This window comes from Lynx canadensis, chromosome E2 (assembly GCF_007474595.2).
Source record: "Lynx canadensis isolate LIC74 chromosome E2, mLynCan4.pri.v2, whole genome shotgun sequence".
NCBI lineage: Eukaryota > Metazoa > Chordata > Mammalia > Carnivora > Felidae > Lynx > Lynx canadensis.
The window spans coordinates 28210593-28227961 of record NC_044317.1 but is presented as its reverse complement, the minus strand read 5'-3'; the positions used below and the strand labels follow the sequence as shown (position 1 = coordinate 28227961).

Below are 17369 nucleotides of genomic sequence, written 5' to 3'. Positions count from 1 at the left end.
GGTCAGTCCACCAGCATTCGACGGCTTGCCTGGGCCTGACCAATTTCTGGCCTGCAAGTCAAAAGTTTTTCCTTGAAAAAGAAAGAAGCAGCAGAGCACCTGGGTGACTCAGTCAGTTAAGTATGCCAACTTTGGCTCAGTCCCATGGTTCTTGAAGTTCAAGTCCCACATCAGGCTCTCTGCTGTGAGCACACAGCCTGCTTCAGATCCTCTGCCCATCTCTCTCTCTCTGCTCCCCTCCCTTGCTAGTGCTCACTCTCTCTCTCTCTAAACATTTAAGAAAGAAAGAAGAAAGAAAGAAAGAAAGAAAGAAAGAAAGAAAGAAAGAAAGGAAGGAGAGAGAGAGAGGGAGGGAGGGAGGGAGGAGGGAGGGAGGGAGGAGGAGGGAAAAAAGAAAGAGGCATCAAAAGGAGCTTTTTGTATCCCACCAAAGAAATGACAATCTATTGATGCCATTTGGGAGACCTCTGGAGTTGATATTTTGGAGAAAGTGCTCAATACTCACTAATGAAAACTCTCTGGGAGAACAAACAGGTCCTGCTCATAACAGCATCCAAGGACTCACCACACAGTTACCTCATTACAGCTCTGAACTAGGACCTCAGCCGACTTGATAATAGAGGACTTGGGTTGAAAGGGTAAAGAGTGAGACCAATGTAGGTTCATGCAGCAGCTTCCCTGTGTCTTATCACCGGAGGAAGGTAAAGTAAAACATAGTTCTGTTTGTATGGTGTTGTGTTAAGGCCAGTTCTAAATTCTTATTTTAAAACACACCATTCCACATTCTACACTAAAATCCTTGGGGGACTGCCAATCTGTCCAGTACGCTTGTGGCACATTCTTTATCCGAAGCACGTCCTGTTCCTATACGGCATATTCTGGGAGTATACGGTCACATAAGAAAATGTCCTTGCTCTTGTGAAGTACACAGTGGAAGCATCTGGGGATACAGGGGGATGATGTCCACAACTGACATTCAAATGGATCAGAAAAAAAACATTTAATATAAATAAAAGGTGAATGTTAAAGCAAATGGGACAGAACATTGGCAACTGTGAATCTGGATTCAGGTGTATAGAAGTGCTTCAGAGTATTCAAGCAACCTTTCTGTAAGTTTAAAATTATACCAAACACTGGGGCACCTGGGTGGCTCAGACGGTTGAGCATCCAACTTTGGCTCAGGTCATGATCTCACGTTTATGAGTTTGAGCCCCGCATCAGGCTCTGTGCTGACAGTTCAGAACCTGGAGCCTGCTTCGGATTCTGTGTCTCCCTCTCTCTCTCTGCCCCTCCCCTGCTTGCACTCTGTCTCGCTCTCAAAAATAATAACATTTTTAAAAAATTAAAATTATACCAAACACAAAGTTAAAAAAAAAAAATCTGGTCACTAGAATCCATCCTTGCCATTTGGACTTACCTGTCTCTCACTCACTCGAAGAGGGCCAAACACAATACACGGGATTAGTTTAGCCACCAACATCAAAACACAGCAAGCAGTATTTACTAGAACCTGTACACAACCAAAGAAAGAAAGTTTATTTCCTCCTGCTAAAAAATAAAAACAGCTCTAAAGATTTTGTATTCGAATTCAGCAATCATTTCCAATGACTGAGCCTCTCCAGTTCCCTACCACACAAGTAATATTTGAAGGGGCACACTTGTATGGGTGGTGGGAATAGAGATAAGGAATGGGGAGGAGAGGCACCAGCTTAGCAGCCATTCACAGAGCCCTGTCCCAATATACCATCCAGCAGGCCACCTTCCCCTTCAGTCTTTACTGACTGTGTGTGGTAAACTTTGTACTGAATGTATAAAACTATATGCACCTTGTAAGCCATACGTATCTCCTAGGTACATCACTTCCCACATTAAGATTTTGAAGAAAACTTTGCTAGAAATGGAAGTTATCATAAACTAAATCCAGCATCTACATATCTTGCTCTGCCCTGCAGAAAGGAATAGCAGGTGAGGAGGAGAGGGTTAATAGTCACATAAGAATCACAAGACCATAAAAAATAGAGAACTCATATATATACGTACACATGTATGTATATATGTATTTAATGTACTACAATGGGATAATCTGCCAACCAAAAGATAAATGTTCCCCATGCGTGGCGTTGGCCTTCAAGTAAAGGTTCTGGGGGCATCAGAGGGTAATGGAATCGAGAACCAGGAAGAAGGAAGAAGGAAACTAGCAAGGGGGTCTGAGAACTGGAAGGCAACCAAGAGACACCAATGCAAAACCAAGGCCTTCTTCAACAGGAGGTGAGAAATCTTCTCTTTTCTTAGGTAATTAAGAGAATGGATATCCCTACACCTAAACAAGAAATCTAATGCTCACAAAATGAAGAGTTGGCTGCCCTTGACCAAGAGGCTAGGGGGGCACATCTCACCACTGATGCTCAAATGATTTTTAAAACTCTGCATGACCCCAAAAGCCAAAGGGACCTTGATAAAGACAGTAAACATGACTTTATTGAGAAATGAAATTATGGAATAGATGGAAATGAACGGAAATTAACCCCAACTCCATGTAAGACTGCTTCAAGCTTTGATTCATTAAGCTTATAGGAAGGTGGCCATATTCTTCCTGGGTCATTCTTCCCTCTTCTTTTAAAAGAAGCAAATGATACTATGGAACTTAAAAAAAAAAAAAAAAGATGACAGAAGAAGTAATATAAAAAAACAAAGCTCCTTAAGAGCTCTTCAGGTTCCCCTTAGTATGTCACACCATCTACCCCTCTGGGAGAACATACTAATGGCAGTCCTGATTCATTAGAAAAAGGTTAAATTATGTTTAGTCCTATTCTGCCTGTCTAATGGGGCAAGGAAATGTGTGATATATTTTTATTTTTATTTTTTTTTATTTTTTTTTTTTCAACGTTATTTATTTTTGGGACAGAGAGAGACAGAGCATGAACGGGCGAGGGGCAGAGAGAGAGGGAGACACAGAATCAGAAACAGGCTCCAGGCTCTGAGCCATCAGCCCAGAGCCCGACGCGGGGGCTCGAACTCACAGACCGCGAGATCGTGACCTGGCTGAAGTCGGAACGCTTAAACCGACTGCGCCACCAGCAGGCCCCATGTGTGATATATTTTTAAAGAACTGAAAAAAAAAAATAGTTTGGCTGAAAAAAGAAACTATTCCTCGTATTAAATCCTTCAAATAACCAGGAAAAATAATTAGTTATCCAAAACATCCTATATCCCTAACTTGTGACTCCAGTGGAACAGCCCTATTCCAAACGGTCCAACAAATAGCTTAGGATACTAATTTGCAAGGAGATGAAATAGATGTCAAAAAAGATCACTATCATTGTACTCTAAACCAGTCAATGGGAACTGGGTCGTGTTAATTTTAAAAAAACTTCTAAGACAAAGCAACCATAACCCTTCAAGCCACATCTCCTAGCTGAGGCAGAATTTTTTTTTTGTTTTTAAAGTAAACTCTGCCCCCGTTGCAGGGCTAGAACTCATGACCCTGGGATCAAGAGTCACATGCTCATTGACTGAGCCAGCCAGGCGCCCCTGAAAAGAATTTTTTAAATCAGCCAAACATCCATCCCCCAACCTAATTATAACACAAGTTTTTAAAAAGAATTCTTGCTGGTTTTGCAGGTGGGCATAGCAAATAAAGAAATGACTCCGCACATTTAGCACCTACTTGTTCAAGGCACGTGGGACGTTAAGAGAAATGAGGGAGCTCTGCACCCTGCATTAAAAGAGCTTTAGAATCTGCAGGACACAGAACTTGGTAAGCATCTAACACACCAAGCAGGCTGCAGGGAGAGCCATCGGTGCAGGAGAAGAAAGTAAATTGAGGGCCACGTAATCACTGCTCTATCCAAAAGCACACTCTAGCACATCTTGGGTTGCAAAACAAAAAAATAAGTATTATTTACTATTTCTGTTACTTCGTCAGGTTCAAAAATACAGTTCAAAAATTAGCATCATTTTTTTAAAAAGTGAGTCTGTCATAATCCCATCACTCATAGATAATCATGTCTTACTTAAATTCAATGAAAGATTTAAAATTAGCCAGGGTAAAAAGGAAAAAAGGCTTGAGAAAATACACTGATATTAGAAAGGGAATTTATGTAAAAAGAAAGAGCTAATCTTTTGTGACCTTTATATGAAAGCCAGGCGACACAGAATTGGAAGCAACTAAAAATTATTTAAGATGATGAACGAAGTATTTTTAAAAACACCTTAACAATTATTAGTACTATTTATTCTTTGTCTATTTATAGAAAAATTACTTAATATATAATAAATTCTCAACTTTAAAACTGATTAAGCCTTGGGGCGCCTAGGTGGCTCAGGTCATGATCTCACGGTTCGTGGGTTCGAGCCCTGTGTCGGGCTCTGTGCTGACAGCTCAGAGCCTGGAGCCTGCTTTGGATTCTGTGTCTCCCTCTCTGTCTGCCCCTCCCCTGCTTGCACTCTGTCTCTCTACCTCTCTCAAAAGTAAATAATAAACATTAAAAAAAATAACAATAAAAAAATAAAATTGACAAAGCCTTGAAAATGTGCAAATACAGAAAGCAACCCAATTGTAGCATTCTCCACTTAAAAGCAAATCCCACCAACTATACTTCAATTAAAAAACAAAATCACTTGCACACAAAAAAATTTTTTTACCATGCTTCTATGTGTGAGCATTTGCTAAACTGCACACTGTATAAAATCATTTGTTCCTGGGCCTCTGAATAGGAGACAAAGATAAGAAATGGCAATTTCTTTCTATTGGGATAAGTGGTATTTTCCTAACTAAAATAAAGTATGGCATTCTAAAAAATTAAATCAATACATTAAAGCAAATCCCAAATCAGATCCCATTAGGTCCACCAGCAATATTCTTACAGAAACACTTTAGCCCAGATGTAAATCCACAGAACCGGACAAACCTTCTCGCCTCCAATAATCAAAACGAGGCTCACCTCTAGCAAGCCCAGTCTGACCCCCTTTATCCACACAGACCACAGTAAAAGTACTAACTTCATTTATTTGTTCTGTGCAGCTAGCTAGTTTTTCCTTGCAGGCAGAATCCAAACTTGACTGTAAGGATAAAGGGTTCGCTGGAGCACTGTTGACTGACAGCAGAAAAATGGAACACAATTAAATGTCCATCAGAGAGACAGTTCAATAAACTGAAAGAGGCATTTGGTGGAATACAATGAAGCCAGGAAAACTGGCTCAGCAGCTTTTTATTTACGGGTACTGTATGGAACCTTCAAGATCACTTGCTTACTGAGAAAAAAGCAAGGTGTGGAAAAACTATTATATGCTTGCCTGTATGCAAAAGAGAAAGCATGTGCATACAGACACGCATACATACTTGTTTAACTGTAGATGTGCAATGTGCCAAGGACTTAATCACCTGGTGTTTCTCGGTCCTCTACTTAACACTAGCACTAATTACAAGAAAGTGGTAATGGCCACTTCTGGGAAAGGGAAGCAGAAGATTTACTTTTCACTGTACATCACTTGTGTACCTTTTGACTTCTGTACCATGATCATGTATTATTTTTTTAATTGATTTTTCTAAAGTTTAGAGTCTATTAAACTTTCTGACCAGTTCTGAAATTCCACATTTATTTTTCTCATCATATGATGGGAGACTGAGCAAAATGGGGTGGCCTCAATTATCTTGTTACATGGGTATTCTACTATATTAAAATGCTTCAGAAATGTTTCTCGTATCTACAGCAATGTAAAAACTTAAATAATATTCTTTAAGTCCTCACCAACTTCTTTATTTTGTATCTAGTCTACACAAAATAAGTTTTGTGTGTTCCTGAGCAGGCTACGACAGAAAATGTCAAGGCAGTAGTGACCCGAGGAACACCTATTTAATCAGGCTTAACGTAATTCCTCTTAAGGCCCCATAAGAAAACTCCCCTCCCACAGTGGTTCTGCTATGCTACTTGAGAACACAGAAACGAAATTACAAGACAGTGTGCCCTGAGAGGAAAAGAGAAGCAAGCAATAACAGATTAGCCATTTTTATCACTGTGTAATTCTGTAGGTATTTTTGATCCTATAAAATGCTGGCCACCAATGGGTGTTATTTATAAGCTTGTGATAAAATTTAGTTAAGCTACCAGGAACGGTCTCCAGGCCAGGTCAATATGTATTTCTTAGTCTCCTACTTAACACCAGTACTAACCACCACCCCCACACACCAGTTGTCTGTCTCTTCTCTATAAGGACAAGTGGAATATGGTTCTCTCTCTGAGGCTCTCCGTGACCAGTATAAAACTCGACAAAATGCAAAGATGCATACTCCCCCTTTATTACACGGATGATCATGTTCTTCTTTTCACAATGTCGGGGAAATAATGAGTTTATTTATACTCATCATGCACGTAGCAAGCAATCAATCATCTCTTTCTCCTCCTCACCCTTAGGATCTTTTCTATATTTCTAAGTTGTTTATCTAGGCTTATATCCTCTTGTTTAGAAGTGTAGTCTTTCTCTCTAGCTGCCCCAACATTTCTAAGCTAACATTTTTCTCCAAACTTCTTTGGAATATTCAACTCATAAGACTCAAACCTAACAAATTACTTTCAGTTCTGGAGTTTCATAATTATATGAAGATGAACTCTTTAAAGCAGGAGTCAGCAACTTTTCTCTAATGGGCTATCAGACATAAATATTTAGGCTTGGTAGGCCACATGCTCTCTGTCACATACTCTTCCCCTCTAAAAAAAAAAAAAAACAAAAAAAAAAACCCAAAAACTTAAAAAAATATAAAAACCATCAGGGGCCCTAGGTGGCTCTGTCGGTTAAGCAACTGGCTCTTGATTTCAAGCTCAGCTCATGATCTCATGGTTCATGAGGTGGAGCCCTGCATCGGGCTCTGCAACTGCCTACACAAGGCCTGGCCTGGGATTCTCTGTCTTCCTCTCTCTGTCCCTCCCACGTGCTCCCCCACTCCTCTCTCCCTCTCTCTCAAAAACAATAAAAACTAAAATAAATAAATAAATAAACAAAATAAAAAATCATCATTAGCTAATAGACTTGTAGAAAATGGGCCAGGCCAAATAGGCCACTGGAGTTTGCCCATCCCGGATCACAGCGGTCAGGTCACTTTCTCCATTTTCCGTTTTTTTTGGTGATTTTTTTTCCCCTAGAGACTTCTATTTAAATTATTTGATTTGCATACAACTAAGTCAAACTTTAACACTTATTTTGTATTTCCATTTCTCCATTCTACCATGTCCTGCTCATATAATTTAGAAGCAGATCTGTAAAAAAGAAAAAAAAAAAAAAACAGGAAGGAGATACAACGAAAATAACAAGAATAAAGAAGGGGAAAAGCCAAAAAACACCTGTACAATTCAAAACAATAACAGAATGGATCAATAAGGGAAGTGACATCTGAAAAGTGTAAAATAAGCCTAGAAATAAATAATGAAACCTATCTCAATGAAACTTTAAGAACGAAAGTTCTAGAAAGACATGCGGAAACAAGTGATCCATCATCCCTAGGATTTGCCAGGGTAAGAACCCTGGAGCCTCCCCTCGAAAGCAGTTATGCTCACCCCAGAGGGCCGCCTGGAGATACCCGCCTGGGGGAGGCCATCTCCTGTCCTCTTCCCATTCGACATGACTTGGTCCTCACCACTGCTGCCACAGGTCGCTCCTGAGAAAATCACCTCATCAATGCCAGCCCCTCCTCCCCTCCGCCCCCACTTAAACCCTATGGCCCACAAAATAATGTCTATACTCCTTAACAGAGCTGTCAAGGTTTACATAATCTGACCTTGGCCCCACATCCTATTCTCCCTATCCATTTCTCAACCATTAGTGTGCCTAACATCACCTGGAACATTAATCAAAATGAAGACTCCAAGGTTCTGCCCTTCCCCTGAATCAATCCTAGAGAGATCTGAGAAACTGTATCTCACAAGTACCAGGTTGCCAGAGGCCCACAGGTCCACACTTTGAGAAATACATGTTTAAACTTTAGAGGGGTTGGTCACTTACTCGCCACCTCCTGTGACTCCTGGGTGTCCCCTTTACTTTCCCAAAATCACTCTTAATCATAAGACCCACGGAGTTTTAATTTAAGAGCCCAGTTTATGGGCTGCTCTGCATAGGCCGCGCACTACCTTTCATATGCTGTCTGAGCTTCACAGGCTCTTTTCTCTACTTGGAACACACACTGCTACTTGCTCAGATCCTTCTCACCTCCCGAGGCTGGGTTCAAACACCATCTTCCACGCATCCTTCCCCTAGGCATCACTTTCTCCTTCCCCCAGACTCTGCCATATCTTCTTTATATATCTACTATCACTCATCAAATTTTGCTTTATTTGTATACAGATTGCTTTGAGGGAAGGGGGAAAGGTTCACAGCTATGCCTTCCAGAGTGCCCAAAATGGTACCACTGAAAGGTTTTGAGCTGAGTTTGTTAATCAAAAACGCCCTGAGATGCTATCAGACCTATATTGATTTAAATGGTGCTCACAAAGAGAAGTTTTAGAGATTCCATAAGCCAAACAGCAGCTAACAGGATTTGCAAACTGGCAGAAAGATCATTTTTGTTTTGTCTTGCTTGGTTTTTAAAAAATTCAATCTGAATGTCTTGGGCAGGACCAAGGCCCCACCGTATATTCACTCAACAATGCTGTCAGGCCAAGGAAGCAGGCCTTTGAAGACTGGGAGTCCCGCTCAGCTACTATGCAATGGGTGATAAGGAAAACTTATAGGGGGTCCTGAGAAACCAAGGAAGACCAGCATCAAAGTGTGAAAACCATGAGTAAAGATGTTAGAAGAACAGTAGGAAGATCAACTGAAAAAGGGAAAAAAATCATCAGATTAGGAAGGAATGATAATCGCTTCAGGTAAGACCTCTAATGAAAAAGATGGGGGAAAATGGCTATTTCGTAAAAAAAAATAATTTCTGTGGGAAAATCAACAGGCTTTATGCAATGTTTAATGAGAGATGTTAACCTTGGAATTTGAACACAGGTTTTGTAAAAACAAAATCTCCTGGAGGGCAAAAAATCGTTAAACAATGCTAGTAGCCGCTATATTCTACAGTGGTTCCTTCTTATTTATGTCTTTATATCAAAGACTGCATTGTAATCTTGACATTTGCCAGAAGTACTCTTGACATCGATGTAAGCTGTTTACCTGCTAACTCAAACAAAAAAACAGATCTGAGATAAGACGAGAGACGGGAGTTGAGTTCTTTCTCTTCTCCCTTCTTCTCTACTGTTTACACAGTACCCACCTCAGGTACACAGCAGTGAAAGAAGAAAACTTCACCCTTCACTGCCTTCTACTAATCTCTTCATCAGAAGGACCAAGAAGACGTAATCCACAGCCCCCCGAGTTCATAAATCCCACTGCTTCCTGATGAAGCACAGAGGGATTAATTATAACAAATGAGTTGTAGATCATTCTCTATCATTGGAATATTAATCTTAGTCATTTACAGCCTACTCTTAACCCCAATGGGAACTGCAGAAGACAAGCCCCAAGACACCACAGCAAACCCAAGTGACAGACTTAAATCCTGGAGCAACTTTTCTGATCACTGTGTGTATACATACATGGCATTCAAGGCCAAGGTGGAAGCGAAGTTCTTTAGTCAAAATACTGTTGATCTGCCCAGCCTGAAATTATCTGTCCTAACAAGCGAAAACCAGCACTTAGGGCTCGTAGGTGCTGCTTATCTTGCATTGACAGACAAACTGAAAACCCTGTTGTAACATGGATCACTAAATGGACAGGTCCGGAGTGAATACGATGAGCCTGTTCTTGACTCCGAATGTTTTACTGCCCTCACACATCAAAGGAAACCGTCACGAATCATCAGGTAAAGCAACAGGAAAGGAAGCACGGTTTGTATGTGTGTGTTTGATCCAACAGGACATCACATCCTAAATGGCCAAAACGAGAAAAGTTGTGGGAGCCGGCCTCCCTCCTGAAAGAAATGTCCCAGCACACCCCAATGCGTACAGCTGTCCCAAAGCCAACATCTGATTCGCCTCGGCCCCCTCCTCTTTACTGAAACCCGCTAACAACACTCCGTGCCGACCGAGTCAGAAAAGCCTTTCAACTTCCCTCCACAATTCACTGGCCCACTGGGTAACCGGCTGCTGGAGGGCTTCGAGTTTCCGTCCCGGGGTCCCTCGGTCACTCCCCCCGTCCCAGCACCTCGCCCCTTCCCCTCCTCCGGCTGGACCGCGCGCCCTCGCGCCCTCCGCACCTCCACGAGCCCCGTCCTCAAGCCTCTCTCGGGTCGCCCCCGCTCTCGGGCGGGATGATCTCTCCGCGTCCCCCACCCCCACCCAGGGCCACCCCAGCACCTCAGCCTCCGGGAGGGCAGCAAGCTGGCGGGAGGGCCCCGCCCCCCAGGCCGCGCACCCCGGGACAGAGGGAGGCGACCCCGGCCCAGCCACGCCCCCCCCCCGCACATAATGGGTGACATGGCGCCCCTCCCCCCGCCCGCTCCCCCCCCCCCCCGCGGCGGCCCGGGCAGCTTCGCTCACCCACACGAACAGGCTGTCCGAGAGCAGGTACTGGCCACGTCGCGGGCCCGGGGGCCGCCGGCGCTGGGCCGGGCGGGCGCGGCCGCCTCCGTCTGCACCGGGGCGGTTGGCGACTCGGGCTCCCCGGGCCCAGCCTCGGGCTGGCTGAGGGCGCGGTAGGCGCTGACGATGGTGCCGAGCAAGGCCAGGCCGCTGAGGCCCGTGTAGGTGCGGAGGCTGGGCCAAGGAAGCGCTCCAGGAAGAGCAGCGGCATGGCGGCAGCGGCGGCCTCCAGCCCCAGGCCTCCCCGCGCTGCTGCCGGGCTCCCGCGGCGGCCTCGCGAACGGTTCCCTCGGGCTCTGGCGTCGCCGCAGGCCGCCGCCGCCGCCGCCGCCGCGCCGGGCCGGGCCTGTCCGCCTCCTGGCCGCTCGCGCCGCTCCGCCCCGCGCCGCTCCCTCTGCTTCCCCTGCCGGCGCGGAAGAGCCTCGGCGTGCTCGGTGCGGGCCGCCGCCCCCAGCGGGTCGCGGGCGGGACGTGCGCGGGGGCGCGGGCCTCCGTCCCCCGCCCCAGCAGTCGCTGCCGTCGCCGAGCGGGTGGAAGGCCCGGCCACAGGCTCTGGGGCCCAGCACCCAGCATTCCTATCCCGCCGACAACCCCAGCCGGGCCGGGCCCGGCCCGCGGACATACAGGGCGCCTGGCCGCGAGCAGAGCGTCACGGCGTGGCCTGACCGGCGCCGGCAAGCGGTCGAGCCCAGCAGCGTCGCGAGTCCGCAGCGCCGCGGGGACCCGGACACTCGCCCCTGGGTTTCCTTAACAGTTACCCCGTTCCCGCTTAGGGCGGGTTACCCCTGAGTACCCCACTGGCCTAGCACTTCCCTCGTGTCCAAAGGAGGAGATGATGCTTAGGGAATAAGAGAGGCTAGACCCTAAAGGAAAGAATATTAATCAACAGACTGAAATGTATCGCCAGTTAGGTGATCTAAGGTTTTATTGTTTACTAGTAGCCTCCAGAAGAATCTACAACGGACTTAATTCAGCAGGAAATAAAAATGTGTTCCCTCATACACCAGGAATATAAAATAGGAATATAAAAATAATGCAGCTTCTTTGGAAAATTGTTAGTTCCTCAAAAAGTTAAACACGAGTAACCATTTGACCTAGCAATTCCACTCCTAAGTACATACCCAAGAGAAATGAAAAACGTTAACTCCACAAAAAATTGTACACAAATGTTGGTAACAGAATCATTCACAACAGCCACGGGTAGAAAGAACGCTAATGTTCCTCAAGCGATGGGTGCATAAATAAGGTATAATCCATACAATGGACTATTATTCAGCCATGAAAATGAGTGAAGTAATGATACATGCTACAGCACGGAGGAACCTTGAAAACATGCTAGTAAGTAAAAGCCTCACACAAAAGGCCACACATTGTGGGTCCATTTATATGAAATATGCAGAATGCGCAAATACATGCATAGAAACAGAAACACAACGAATGGTTGCTGGCTGGGAGGGGTGGGATAGGGTGTGGTGGGGGAGGGGGAGGCCAGGGATGAGGGAATTGGGGGGTAAAAAAAATATGGATTTTTAAAAATTGCAATGACTCCACCACTCTGAATATACTAAAATTCATTTCACTGTAAACTTTAATAAAGCAGTAACCAAAAAAAAAAGTGCTATACCAAAAAATGTTTAGCTCGAGGGTCTTACTCCTCATCATATCCCCAGGGTCTAGAATTGGGCCTGCTCCAGAGTAGGTGCTCAGTATATATTTGTTAAATCTTACAAACTTTCAAAGAAAAGGACTAAAACCATGTTCAAGGTCTCTTTTAAGGTTATTAATTAAAATACAAGGTTCTCTCAAGGTTATTACCATCCACTTTGGAATTGTTAGAAACATCCTATTAAAGGGCCTGTGATGGAACACAATTTGGCTTTTGGGAGGATGGGGAAATTACTTACACCACACACACTCTTCTATGTGAAGTCTATATGAATTTTAGGCTTCAGCTCCCTTTGGTTTTCCACCTATAGCCATTTGATTAAGATGCTCCGCTTTCAACTTTATTGGTAAATAAAGGAAAGCTTTATTTTGAAAAATGAGGATATTTTCCAGGGAAGTAACCATTCTACTATATTTGAGCTCCCAAGATTTTTAAATCACAATACTGGGCCATCTATATTCAATCCAAGTCAAAATACAGTAACAAGATCCCACACACCAAACTTGTCCGGACACCATAAGGGGGGTTGCTAATAGATCTGCCTATATATATATATATATATATATATATATATATATATATATATTCCACCAACATTCCACCACCTGAATTCTAAAGTGCTATACTCTTCCTTGAACTATATTGAGATAACCACTACTTTCGAAGTGTTAAACCTTAGACAACCTGTTTTCTGTAATGACTTTGTAAAACCCTTATAGCAACTTTTAAGTTCTGACTACATAAAATTATAGTCTAAGTTTGAACTTCCTGAGGACTCAATAGGTGAGATTAGCCTAACTATATGAAATAATTTATTTGCATTTAAAAGATTTTTATTTATTGGGAGAGCACACACACACACACACACACGCAAGGGAGGGGCAGAGGAGAGGGAGAGAATCTCAAGCAGGCTCTGAACTGTCAGCACAGAGCCCAATGAAGGGCTCAAACTCACAAACTGTGAGATCATGACCTGAGCCAAAATCAAGAATTGGATGCTTAACCACCTGAGTCACCAAGGTGCCCCAGCATTTTAAAAAATGTTAAAGGTTTGTGCCTGAATATTTCACTAGAATAATTAGTATTTGTTCTACCAACATTTTTTTGCTCTCCCACTCCAAGACGGTAGCCAGGCTTTTGCACATTCTTCTCTCAAGGATTTTTTAGCAAGGTCAAAACTCGCCTTCTAAAATCTACCAGCACTTCTGGTTCTTTGCATTGTCTCCTACTCCCTGAGAGGACCAGGGGAGAAGGCAAAACACAGAGCAATAAATACTTAGTGTGCCCAGCAAGACTGAACATAGGTACAGGGACTACCTTTATCAGTTAAGTCCTCAGGCCCGAATGTGGCAGGAAGTCAACCACACCAGACCTTAAAGAGCTGGTCCAGCTTAGACAAAAGTTATCTGTAGAGTCCATGAGGGAATCTAGAGCTCTCTGCACCCCACCCTCATTTCAGAGTACCATTTATGCTTTCTGGATTCTTCTGAGACTTTGGGCCCCAAAGTCTCCCAATAATGACTAAAAGACTGAATTTTCTGCCTTCTTCATAAGATGGTAACTGTGATTTAGCTTGAGTTAAAAGAAATTTTTTTAAAAGTATCACTTCAGACAAACCAGAGTTTGTGTGAATTAAGATTCACACCTAGATACATTATTGGTATTTACTTTTTAACTATCTGAAATCCTTTCACATTCGTGACTTCATTTGATTTCACTGTACTGTGAGAAAGGCTGAGTAGTTTTGTTGTTGTTGAAGATTCTCAACATCCTAGAAACTGAATTTCATTATCTAATCCAGTAGCCTTAAGTATACACCCACAGAATTCTGGTGTTTCATTAGCGAGACCAATGTGTCCCTCTACTAAATCTAGCAGAGGGAGAAAAATAACCAACTCAAGTTGTAGGTTAAGAAGTTAATGGACATATTTCAATTTGGGGCTTTTCTTTCATAATTTTTCACAGCTTTTTGGTACCTGCCATAAAATACACAAGCAGTAAAATTTTCAGAAAAGTCTTACAGTAACTTTATCAGGTTTTACTCAACTTTTGTTCAGATATAATATCTTACGGCTGTGGTTTTATTACACACCTGTTCCCATCTTCTGGGCACGCTGTTGCTATTTAAGATGCTGAAATTACATTACACAGTATTACATAAGCAGAAAGCCTGGTGTCTGAAAAAAAGACTTAACGGAACCAACACTCTCTTTATAGGTGAGAAAACTGAGTCGCCAACAATACAACACACTTAACAAAATTATGGGACAACTTCTAAATCCCAGGGTTCAGGTTCTAAATCCAGTGTCCCCCTTCACAATGCAGGAAACTAGATCTGCCTAAGACCACGGCTAACACACAATGGAAGAGTGCCAGGAGAGAGCAATCAATGTCCCAGTTCTTCAGGCCCTTGCTATTCTGCCAAGTTGTCTCTTACCTAATGGCCCCAGCCAAGGACACTGAAAAAGAAGCATGCAGGATTTCTAATTGCGAACTAAGGTTAGTAGCCACACACAGAGTCATTGTTTTATTTTTTAATTGAAATGACAATAAAAAAAATTTAAAAAGAACAGTGACCATTTTAATCCAACTTTTACTTTACAAATATAAAAATATAACCAAAACTTCGAACAGTTTCTTTTATACATTTTCTGTAAGTGTAATGCCATAAAAATTCTCAAAGCCAAACCATAAACAATGCTTGTACACTATGATGTAAACATAGTAACCAAAAGTTTTTAAGTGTTTAAGTGCACTGATCTCTCCCTCAACAGAGAACGTAATACATTTTCCCCATTTTTGTCTAGTTCTATGTACAATCTATCACTAAAATACAAATTACACCTAAACTGGCTACATCTAGACTCACTTAGGTTTTAGTCCATTTTTTTGTTTTGTTTTCACAAAACAAGCTTGATAAATACGAGCTAATATTAAAATGTCTTCTATGGCTCAAATTATAGTATTGTTTTTCATCATCTATCTAAACAACAAAGGCAAACTACTTTAAATGAGTCAGTTTAACCCAAATAATAAGTGATGCAAAGCAAGTGGAACAATTATAGGAAATCAAACTTTTGCTAGGGAAGCAGACTTGTAGTACAATGAAAACCCACTAAAGCTTCTCTGGCGAAGCTGCATACAAAACTGCACAGTCTCAAATAGTCGTAGTGACCAGGAGGTACTGTCCTGAACACTAAGAACCAGTAAGAACATTAAGTTTGAGAAACTCCAACGTGGAAAAAGCTAATCTAGGCATTTCACCTCAAGTGACTGAGCAAGTACTCAAAAATAAGTCATTAAAAACCGCAAGCATAAGAGTCACATCATTTAAGAAGGGGAATTTTTAAGCTGCTAATGCTTGCTGGTCTGTTGAATTTAGAGGACCTCTACCTACCTCTCTTCTAATTAAGCATGAAGAAAGACTGGCGAATTTGACTATGTTTTATCTAAATACATGCTAATTTAATGGAACCCATAAAAAAACAAAATAATAACTGAACCATATAAGCTAAGATGATAAAAAATAAAAAATCTTCCAGATCTCATGTTATAAGTACAAATTCATAAAGAGAATTATCATAATGCCATTTTAAGTATTATCTACTTATTAAAAAACCACCATAGTCTTCATCACTTAAAAAAATTTCACTTTTCTTCAAAGGGATGTCAATTCTAAATATGACTGAAAACATCTGAGTAAAACTTCTAGTTTTTCCTCCAAGCTATTGAATATTTTCCAGTGCCATTTAGCAGATTTATATACAACATGCACTACTTGGATTACTCTGAAAAAATAACACGACATATATTGTACTCCTACAATGCAAAAGAGGACTCTCATCTATAAACAAACCTGAAACATAGAAGGCATTCAAAAATACAAAATCGGTTCAAGAGCTCATTTTAAAATTATTCCGTATTTAATATGTAGATGAGAATGCACAATTTTAAGACTGTTAGTTTTTGCAGAGGTGTGTTAAGAACTTACATTAAAAGAGCTTAGCGTTAAGCAATGCCCATGTACCCTCTTCTAATGTGTAGGAATACATCAGATTTGAATTTCCTAGTTCTACTATTTCCATCAGGAAACCCAAAACACCAGAGTATTGAGATACAACCGTAACTGACCAGTTCAAAGACAGTTTAAAACATTTGTGTTTGTGTGTTGTCAGTTTTACATCCCAAACCAGATCTTTTTACATTCTAAGGTTAGTAACCCAGACAGCTGAAATCAAAGGTGTTTCTTACCTCGGCCCCAACATATAAATGATGGACTCAAGTACTTACACTGTGAAGTAGTGATCAAGAATTTCTAGGTCAAAGCCTATGTTACAAAGGACATGAGAACCTTCATATTAGATCTCTTCAACTTATACAGCATTTTATAAACCACACGAACCCACCTCCTTCCACCATCCCAAATGACAAATACTAGCCTAGCACATCTGAAATGTGGTTACTGTAGCCTTTCACTTGGATGCCAGAAGCAACCAAGAAGGTGGACTGGATTAAGCTGTCTCCATCTTTGCCTTCCCCAATCTTGACAGGGCTCAGCTAATCAGTGAACTCACCAGGAAAATTATAGTAAGTTATAAACATATTAATGTAAACCAGAGGAGTGGGACTGTTAGCCCTTGAGGGAGATGACTATCCACAGAATTAGTGGCTTTTTCAAAAAAACAAACAAAAAAAAATCACTAATCATTTTTGGTCCTAAAGCCTGGTGGTGCTCACCTACTACAAAGCATGAGCATGGTCACAATCACTACTTGACACATAACCTTGTGATGGTTTGATGGGACCTCAACTAAATAAAATTGAACCTTTACTAATATAATTGCTCTTGGTCTAATTTTTTCAAGTCTCAATAGGGAAGAGTATGCAATGTACCTTTCAAATCACCCTATGTTCAGGAGAAAAAGCCTGTGATCACTACCATAAAGATATAAGAACTATGGGGCGCCTGGGTGGCGCAGTCGGTTAAGCGTCCGACTTCAGCCAGGTCACGATCTCGCGGTCCGGGAGTTCAAGCCCCGCGTCAGGCTCTGGGCTGATGGCTCAGAGCCTGGAGCCTGTTTCCGATTCTGTGTCTCCCTCTCTCTCTGCCCCTCCCCTGTTCATGCTCTGTCTCTCTCTGTCCCAAAATA

At 42.3% G+C, this 17369-nt stretch overlaps 1 protein-coding gene across 1 annotated transcript in view; it reads right to left on the bottom strand.

Moving 5' to 3' along the window:
* AMFR (autocrine motility factor receptor) overlaps positions 1–10779 on the bottom strand; it is a 43534-nt gene extending 32755 nt beyond the window's left edge. The window contains 4 exon segments of the mRNA XM_030298041.1: positions 1418–1510; positions 10512–10546; positions 10549–10740; positions 10743–10779. Of these exon segments, the coding sequence (XP_030153901.1) occupies positions 1418–1510; positions 10512–10546; positions 10549–10740; positions 10743–10764 (342 nt within the window). The 5' untranslated portion in view covers positions 10765–10779.
* Positions 10780–17369: the final 6590 nt, after the last annotated feature.